Source organism: Mizuhopecten yessoensis, unplaced genomic scaffold, assembly GCF_002113885.1.
Source record: "Mizuhopecten yessoensis strain PY_sf001 unplaced genomic scaffold, ASM211388v2 scaffold10949, whole genome shotgun sequence".
Taxonomy (NCBI): Eukaryota; Metazoa; Mollusca; class Bivalvia; order Pectinida; family Pectinidae; genus Mizuhopecten; species Mizuhopecten yessoensis.
The window spans coordinates 426,728-437,190 of record NW_018408802.1 but is presented as its reverse complement, the minus strand read 5'-3'; the positions used below and the strand labels follow the sequence as shown (position 1 = coordinate 437,190).

General features: G+C 36.8%; 1 protein-coding gene across 1 annotated transcript; it reads right to left on the bottom strand.

The window, feature by feature from the left end:
* Positions 1 to 190: 190 nt before the first annotated feature.
* LOC110463978 (protein C3orf33 homolog) lies at positions 191 to 8,198 on the bottom strand. The gene is made up of 6 exons (XM_021518952.1): positions 8,101 to 8,198; positions 5,981 to 6,103; positions 3,497 to 3,556; positions 1,524 to 1,683; positions 1,257 to 1,426; positions 191 to 892 (listed from the first exon to the last, which is right to left on the bottom strand). The coding sequence occupies exons 2-6, from the start codon at positions 6,080 to 6,082 to the stop codon at positions 590 to 592; spliced, it is 795 nt and encodes a 264-aa protein (XP_021374627.1). The 5' UTR covers positions 6,083 to 6,103; positions 8,101 to 8,198; the 3' UTR covers positions 191 to 589.
* Positions 8,199 to 10,463: the final 2,265 nt, after the last annotated feature.

The following is a 10,463-nucleotide window of genomic DNA, read 5'->3' as shown; positions in this document are numbered from 1 at the left end:
CCCCCCCCATAGTGATGCTTCAGACTAAATTTGGTTGAAATTCTCTTTGGCGTTTAGGAGGAGATAGGTTTTCAAGAAAAATTTGACGACGATGACAACGACAATGGATGACGGACTTTGCGCCACGGCATAAGCTCACCATGGTCCTTCCGACCAGGTGAGCTAAAAAACAACAAAATGTAATTTTTGTTTTAATATCATTCCTCATTTATATTAAAAAAAAACATCTTTGTGATAACTCAGGTACATGCATCCCCAAAAACCAAGTTATGCACATTACATATTAAACAGAAGTGCAGTAAATACTATTAAATACCTGTATGTAACACTTCAGCAATTACATATGATATTTTTTGTGATTTCTTCTCTTGTTTACAACTTCATATTTCAAACACAGTAAAACAGATCTTATATAGTTACCAAAATAAAATACTATTTAGGACAAACAGTTACGACTAGAAAATATATTGGAAAAGTCAACACTTCAATACTTAAAGTCTTTGACACACTTTCAAACAATAATCTCTCAACAAGCAATAATTTCTAGGACAGATTTGATTGCAAAACTTGTGAACATTTCTACTTGTTTCTATTCCTTTTTCCTTTTGAACCATTTTCCAAAATAATTAGCCACGCTTTTAAGTCCTTTCCACGGCAAAGTCACAATTCCTTTTAAGGCACCTACGATCTTTGTAGACTTCTTTTCACTAGGCGATACCTTCCACATTCCTGCTTCCTTTTTACACGCAGCACTTTCCAACCCTATGAGTCTATTGAGCAGTTCTGACTGACTTGCTGACATCTGACACATGTCCTGTTCAACGGCGTACGATACTTTACACAGTCCCTGTTTTACAAGCTCGTCATTCACACATGTGTTTCTTCTGAAAATCTGGGGATAACAAATTTAAAATTCAGATCCAATTTGTCTAAAACGGTCAAGCTTTAAAATTATCTAAAAATCGATCTCTGCCACAGATCAAGTTTCTTGACATCTACATCACAGACAGGCAAAATACCAATGAACAAAAATATGCATTTATTCATGATACAATACAACGTCATATGTATCACACATTTGAAAACACTCAATTACTTTAAAATGCATTAAACTAAGAACAATATGGATACCAGCAATAGTTGTACATGTAGATGGTCGTGACAAGGAAGGTAATTCTGTTTAAAGTATCTCCTGAAATTTTTAACGTTATATTAAAATTCTTTTAATGTCAGCATCTATTTATATCACTAAATACCTTGGGTATATAAACGGTCGCCAGAAGTGAATCTTGCCATGGATGTGATCTTTCCTGAATCCCTAGGGGCAGGAACAAGACCCTTTTCCCCACAACGTTCTGTCCTATCCACTGTTGCCCCAGGGGGGACAGAGATATGTATGCAAGCTCTACTGGAAGGGATTTAGTTTCTGAAAAATTAATCATTTATATTAAGTGTGAACAGTAACAGTACAAAATTGTGAAAATAAAAACTTCTTACACAAGATATTTTGGTACCAAACTTACTATAAAAGCGTTGAAGCCATCTTGGCTTAATGGTCAACAGGGGCTGATGATTAATTTGGAGGATACCACTGACCTCGACTGATGTCACTCGCCCCCTCAGACGAACACCATTCTTTATGAAATGTTTTGGAATGTCTTTGGCTGCAGAGAACACGTCTGTCTGAAAAAAAGTTTACATATAATTATTTGTCACACATGTAGTCGCAAAAAAACAAAGCAATATTAAATATAAATAATATATGTGGAAGATTTATAGACAAGAGGTCCAGAGGGCCTGTATAGCTCACCTGAATATTTAAACATTCATAGCAAAATATTCTCATTTAATATTATACTGCAAACTTTCATAAATACTACAAACATTTCACTCGCAAACTTTCTAGGCTCCATCTGTTGAAACTACCAGCCAAATATTATTATATGATTCTATGCTTTTTGGTTCTTCTTCAGAAGTTGTTTGATATATTTTTCCCTGTGACCTTGTAAGTAGGTCGAGGTTATTTTCCTTTTCAAAATTTGTTGGCTCTATCCCAAGAAGATACCAGCCAAATCTTATGAATTCATTCTTTATGGTCTTGCGAACAAATCGTTTGAAATTTTGCTGACCTCTGTGACCCTTAAAGTAGGTTGTGGTAATTTTCATTTGCAAACTTTGTCGGGCTCTATCCTAGGAAGCCACCACCAAATAAGAAGATTCTATCTCTTTCAGTTCTTAAGAAGAAGTCGTTTGAAGTGTTTGACACATTTGACCCCTGTGACCTTGAAAATACGTCAAAGTCATTTTCATTCACAAACTTTATTGGGCTTTATCCCAGGAAGCACCCATCTAAATATGAAGATTCTATAACTTTCAGTTCTTCAGACCTTAGGCCTTTCCGTTTTTCAGAAGTTGTTAAAAGGAAAAGTTGTTGGACGATGACGGACGGACGCCCTTCCGGCAGGTGAGCTAATAATGTCTGTGGCAAAATTATAAATAATATCTGTAGAAGAAAACTAATGATATATATTAAACTAAGAATTCATGTTTAATTTAGAATTTACAAGAGGCCCAATGGGCCTGCATCTGCACCTGGTATTAATCTCACACTTGTAATCTTAAAAGTGGACTAAAATACAGCTACAGGCAGAATATCAGTGTTTGATTCATAAGGACCTTTTAAAAGATTTAAACATATGACATTAGGTTGAAAGTGGGTCAAGGTCATTCATTTAAACAAATTTGGTAGCCCTTCATCCCAGCATGCTACAGGCCCAATTTCAGTACCCTGGGCCTTTTGTTTATTAAGAAGAAGTCGTTTGAAGATTTTACGACATTTGACCCCTGTGACCTTGAAAGTGGGTTAAGGTCATTCATTTGAACAAGTTTGGTAGCCCTTCATCCCAGCATGCTACAGGCCCAATATCAGTACCCTGGGCCTTTTGTTTATTGAGAAGCATTTGTTTGAAGATTTTAACATATTTGACCCATGTGACCTTGAAAGTGAGTCAAGGTCATTTATTTGAACAAACTAGGTAGAACTTCATCCCAGCATGTTACTGGCCAAATAGCATCAGCCTAGCCCTCTTGATAATTGAGTAGAAGCTGTTTAAAGTCAAAAGTTGACGACGAATGCCGCACCATGCCATTAGAAGGGAAAACAAATTGTATCTCTTTGCCTGTTAAAACATTATATATTGTTGCCATGTAACAACAAACATTTCTCTAGTCTTGCACAGAAATATCCAAAACATGACATAAAATAGTTGTTTCTGCAATTTTTACTTTAGATGTGGTTATATTGAGTAATGTTGCTGAATATCTGGTCAAACAATGACCAGCTAGATTTGGTTATAATTGTCATCTGGTCATCAACTGAAATATCTGGTGTGACCAGACAAACTCGGTCAGTTAATAATTTGACAGGTTTTATTATAGGTAGCAATAATATGAACAAACAGGTGTAAAGACGGAGAAGATAAAGAATAACACTTACTGCATGTACTCCACGTAGCACAAGTACCAAACCAACTGTTCCAACACCATAGGCCAACCACTGTGTAAAAAGTGTATAGAAAATGACTCTGTGGTTTAAGCTTTGGTGGCTAGGGCATTCTTGCTATATAATGGACTGATCCTGAAGTTTCTCTACAACTGATGAGGTTTTGTGATACAATAAAAATTTAAAATTCTTTACTGGAATAAATGTATAAAATATGTTAATGCCTATATTCTAGTTATTTGAGCTTAAAGACAACCAAACAGACGTAGGAAACATCTTTAACGTGAAATCATAATCTACTCATTTTGTCTAATTTTCCAAAATGACATTTTTCTGTGGAGCTAAATGAATTACTGGAAAATCATTGATGATGACTCACCATAAATTATTATAACACTAACTCTGTAGCACTCATCCCACTAAAAACATCCACTACATATACACTCAAGTATTGTCTAGAGAAAAAACACCAATGTTAGTCAGCTAGGCAGTATCACCAAAATGAGTTCTCTTTAATGACACATACTCAAACAAAATCTACCCTTGGGGTAGGGCTGGCTCAAAAGTTTCAAAGTATCAAACTGTCAACTCAGGGTTTTAATTCCAATCAAGTTATTAACATGTAATATTCAAAGTATCATTTGCCATTATAAACCATAATAACTTCTTTTAGCCTCACCCATCAGCCCCTGGGGGTCAGTCAGGGCTCATATGTGCATACTATCAAACTGCTACCCAATACTGATAATGCTAACCTAAATTGAATTACTTCCAATGGAAATTAAACAAATGTTAGTCCAAAATGTGGTATCCCTATATAAACTATAGTAAAGTTTACTCCCTCCCCAGGGGGAAACGTGCGACCCCAGGGTCATTAAATTCACAATTTTGGTAGAGCACCTTATATTTAAGACCCTTCCATCTATGAAGAGTGTTTGATTCTACCATATCTGGGTCTTGAGAAGAAGATTTTTGAAATTTCAGTCAATTCGACCCTTTTTGGCCCCGCCCCTCAGGCCCCTGGGGACCAAATCGGCCACTGTTTTTATTGACCTTTGGCCATGGAAGGTTTCTGCAAAATTTCATTGAAATTGGTTCAGGGGTTTTGGAGAAGAAGTCGAAAATGTAAATTGTTTACGGACGACCGACGGACGACGCTGGACAAAAGGCGATCGCAATTTAATAGGTCACTTGAGACTTTGTCTCAGGTGACCTTACAAGTTGACGACGGACGGACGACGGACGCCGCACCATGCCATCAGCTCACTTGGTCATTCGGGCCAGGTGAGCTAAAAAGGACCAGGACAAGAAGACATGTAGTTCTAGAAAGGTAGGCATCTCTTTCTCATCAAAGACACTTGCAATGTAAATCTAGGTCAAATCCAAGTATAGCCAAAACCAGGGCTGTGACAACAAAGCAATAAGTGAAACTAATGAGCAAAACTAAACACATCAACCTTCATATAAAACAAAGAAATAGCAAACTTCCCGAAAGAGAATGTAATATGCGATCACAAATCTTATCCATAATTGGAAACCCTCAATCTAATTCTACGTAACGTAGTGTAATGAGAGATCTGATTTCAACTAAATTGTGGAAACCCTGTGTTATTAGTTTGTCCATCAGCCGTCCACTATCACGGAAGTCACAAAATTCAAAGCAAGCTCTTGAATACCAAATCAACTGTGACATAATTGGGGAGAAGCTGTGTTTCTGTTACCTACACAACAGCCTGTACCTTTATGAATTGGGAAAATATACCATTATTTGTATTGATATTGGGAATATATTCCTCAGTTTTTGGTCATTTGGGAAAATACAGCATTTTTTACATGTACATTGTATTTGGAAGTAAAACTGACCAATTAATAATCACTGAAAAAGTATATTACTATCAAGAAAGGGAAAGTTGACAGTCTGAAGCCCAAGAAGGCACATGTATTTACCAATGACATCATAATTGCTATCTAAAAACAGCATAATTTTGATATATAGCTAAAGGTGAAATTGAATTGAATTGAACATTAATGACTTGGTCGACTTTGTGTATGTGTTGTACAGAAATAATTTTCTGCCACTGTTTTCCTCAACAGTTATAAAGGTACGTTTTTAAACTCTGTACAATTGTCAGTGATGAAATACTGAAAACTGAGTTGTAAATGAACTAATGAATCAGTACATAATGATCATGTCTATATATAGAGAGGAGACCACTGGTACAGAGAAAGAAGAAAGAGTATACCATATGTTTGCTATAAACTTGGTCAATCATATATGAATAGAGATAACCAAGTAAGTCAGTTGGTAAATGCATCCAAATCTGTTGTTATTTTAACTTCTGTTGCTATAAAGCTCAACATTTGTAATTAGACTTAACAAATTGTGAACATAACCTTTACCTAAATTAAACACTTTATTAGCAAATTAACAAATATTATTCTATTTTTGTGAATCTTTTTAATATGCAAAATACCTACCTTAGCCTCTCGCACATATCTATCCATAAATGTTGTGATTTTGTACAGAATATCATTTGCTTGTTGTCTTTTTTCATTTTCCTCATCTTCAGAGGATACCATCCTGGCAGTGGTATATTACAGCTGTAAAACAATGTCACCATACAATTATCACTTTATAGTGACGGTAGCCTAGACAACACATTGTATCAAACTCCAGTTCACTACCACATTAGTGGTATAGGAATAGTGAAAAAAATAGCGAAACTTGTTTGCATACATCAATAAGATGGAATCAAACATTTTGTTTTTAATTGCCTAACAAATTGACTGCATGGATATATACACATAAAATCAAGTGTACACTATCTTCGGAGATTTCAGAAAATTAATGCATTTGTAATCTCATGTCAATGCATCTCATGTGTTATTTCAAGGGGACATAGTTGTGTTTAAATATACATTTTATTACTTGGTTTTTATTGCATATGAAAAAAGGTAATCCAATGAGCAGGTACATGTATACAGCAGCCAATGTGAAGATGACTTGCCTTTTGTTAATTATAATGGCAAACTTCATCATGGTGGGCACATACATTGTACATTGTGCACCTGCAGGTTAAGGGCTGTTTGATTTAATGATTATAAACCATTTACATTGTATAACCATCAAATAAAAACAAGTTTCAACATTTGAATCTAAGGATAGTTTCAAGTTGTAATAAAATTATTTTAACATAAATGACAGTTTTTGGTATATTCATGTAATGTCAGCAGTATAGATCTAGAAGATGGTTGATAGTATAATATTACCAACCTCTGCTCTGACAGATATGTTTTTCAATGTAAAAAAGGTAAAAAAAACCTAGCCAATTCGATTCACACCAACTCGACAAAGGGGATTTTCTTTTTAGCTCATTTAGTAGAGCATCAGACATTTGTAAACGTGGTCCCTGGTGAGTTTCGACTCGTGGCGGAGGCATTGAACAAATAATGACCTCTGTTACAAATGTGATACCTGCCTGAGAATAAGAAAGGTAATTCACACATTCACTATATACATATATTCATCTGGGAATTCGATAATTGATGAACAATATTCAGCCAGTGTTCCAATCATTATTCATCTTGTATAGAAAAAGAACTCCCATGTCAATTAACCAAGCTCAATGTCTGTCCAGAAGCTTAAGGTATACAGGTAAATCAGTACATAATAGGCATCTGCAGGTAAGATACCATATAGAGCTGTCCCTTGTTCAGGAAATGACAGCTTCATACAAAGACCAACAGATAATGCCAGTCTCTGGACACCCTTCCTCAGAGGGATTTGTCCCTCTTAGCAAATTCTCAGTGAGGTTTCAGTTGTGAAAAACTGTGTTATCAATTCAATCATTATCCTATTAACTTTGCAATGAATAGTTCATTCATGCCATCAACTGTCGCAATCCTAAAGTACAGCCTAAAGTACCTAACCAGTAAACTCTCATTAGCTAATTATGATCTTTTCACTCAACCAATATATCGAACGGCCAAGAGCTTTGTAGGTACATTATCTATGAACACAGCTGGTACTAGCCTCGTCTGTCAATACACCCATTATATAATATAATCAAGTATAGTATAGGTGTATTGACAGGCATACGAGGCTAGTACCTGTGATAGGTAGTTGTATGTGGTTAGGTAATTAAGGCTGGATCACTTTACTTGTAATATTAAAAAATAGGGGTCTATACTAATAGTATAGGAGCCCCCTATTTTTTAATATTACAAGTAAAGCGATCAATGCCCCTGTGGCTGGCCTAAGTTTCCTCTGGCCCTGACACCAGACAGACTTAGACATTTTGACAGATAAACTTGAATCTCGCGATCGGGTAGCCCGAGTTTCCTCTGGGCCTAACACCAGAGTTAGACATTTTGGCATAACGATGTCTGGTCACCAGACACCTACCTGTCCAGATGTCTAAGTCTGGTGTCCAGGTGTCCAGAGGAAACTCGGGCTAAGGTAAGGCTTAACTGAATTTGCACAGGCTAGTACCTGTGCCAAGTGACCGAGTCAGTGTTGACATTTATCGGAAATTTCAATCATGACGAAACTAACAAAGAAGTGATTTTTCAAATATTGCAAACTATTATTGATATACCTTTCTGTTGTCTTAAATCCAAGCTGATGTGCTGAGTTTTAGAGTTTTAATACCCGGTGCAACAAATCGCGCAAGCAGTCATGTTTACGCCGGAAACATCGGACAGGTCTATAATATTTGAAACGGGAAATATCCAAAGATCCGGACCCTGTTTTATAGCGACAAACTGATAATGAGAATTAAATTAAATTGTTAAAAATAGAGAAAAAAATCATCATAGATGCTAACTGATCCGTCAACAACGAAAACACCATGTTGTTTGAAAGATAAAATACACAATAATGTAGTCTTGCTGACTGATGACTTGAATCGGAAATATTTTATTTTTGGATAGCTTAAATTCACTTTCAGATAATGCAAATGCATAAGATAAACACTCGCCACCCGACCACCAATATTTTGGCAATTTCTTAGTACACTGTATGTTTTGCTAAGAGTTGGTCGCAGAATTGCTTTCTACGTCTATAAGTTGACTTGAAGGGAGTATATATACCAATATGTATTGTATGAATGTCTGCCGTGTGGCCGTACGTATGTCTGAATGGATATCGGTGTTGTTCGTAATTCGCCGATTACCCTGTCGCTCAAACGTGCATAAGTTATCTGTTCAAAGCAACGTTTGGGTGTGTTTTATGTCCTATAGTAATTTGAGAAAAAAACAGATATTATTTTGTAGTGGAGGAAAAACCACCACGATCCTTTTAAGCAACGTCGCAACTGTGTAAGAAGAGAAAGAAAGGACGAATGGTTATGATCCAGATATGAGTTGGTTGGTTGGTTTTATAGTGTTTAGCGTCCTATCAACAGTTAATGTCACATTAGGACGTGCCTCCTTGTATATGTTGTGTATGCGTGCTTGTGTGTCCGTTTGCCGGAGACAGGGTATACGTATATGTTGGTGTAATTGCCTCCTTGTGATAGCGCGTATCTGATGCCAACTTTCTAGTGCTATCGCACTGAAATACCTTGCCAAATACACGCAGCACATCATTCCGTCCGGTCACATTATACTGACAACGGATGAACCTGCTGTCACCATTACCCAAAATGATAAACGTTAAACAGGGTATAACAACTACCATTTTAAAGGACTTTGGTATGTCCCGGCCTGGGGACAAAACCCATTGCTTCCTCACCACGGCGAACGCTCAACAAACCGCTAGGAAATGGGTGAAGCCGATTTATTTTGATCGCTTTAGTGTCCCCAAGAAGAGGACTCAAAAGAAAATCCCAAAATCTGCAATGGGTTACCGTGTTTCGTGTCGACATTAGACCATCCAAAAACGTTAGACTTACTAAACCTCCCGAAGCCCGTCGGAAACGAAGGTTTCGTTTTGTCTGTAACGTTCTCGCAACATCCATTGTCATATGAGGAAAGGTGCCAAGAAAGACAGCCCCTGAAACAAAATGTAGACAGAAAGGATACAAAAAAAAGGAAATACAAGAAATGAAAAAGATCCCGAATATTGTAATGGGGACAGTAGATTAATTTTGATATCATCCATATCCCCTTTGTAGGAGACAATGAAGAGAACACCTGATTCTGCAGGGGGGCCCACATTAGTCGCCTTTTACTATACACATGTAGTGGGGTACATCAAGTCTTTTATTGATTGCCAGATGTCGCCAGATAGATCAATCAATCAATCAATAATTTATTTTATTTAAGTGTCACATGTTAATACAAACATTAAACAGGTATCTGAGAAATTTAAACATAAAACTATATTGCGTAAGATCCAGCCAGATAGAAGACAGGGAAGAAACCAACCCTGATTCTGTAGGGGCGGAAACAAATGTTTCCCTTAATTGAACACTAAAGTACGTTCCCAAGCGTAAACCCACGCAGTTGGGGAGACGATCCTAAACCTGTTCACGTCCGATCGGGAAACCGAAGTTGCCCGGTTGTCTTGGTGAAAGGTGAGTGAGCTCTCCACAGTGCTATCCGACTTATATTGTGTAAAGGGAGAATAAGATTCACGGATATATGCTATTTATATGCTACGGCACACATGGGAATATTAGGAAAACACAAAGGATCTGTCAACACAGGAAATTGGGACGAAATTTGCAATTACATTATGTATGTCATTATCAGTTAGAAGACAAACACAATGAAATGAAGTTAATGTAAATTTCTATAAATTGGCTAGTATTGGCCATGGCTTCAACAGCTAGAATTAAATGAAAACTGGGAACAGAAAATTCCAATAATAAAAGCTGTTTCGTATATTCAAAATCAAATTGAGAGAGACCGCATTCTGTTGTCCTTAGTGAAACCCTGCCCTGCATTAGGTCTAGGTAGATGAAGCCATGACGAAGCGAGAACGGGTTGTCATAGTCTCCGACTGAAACATATAATC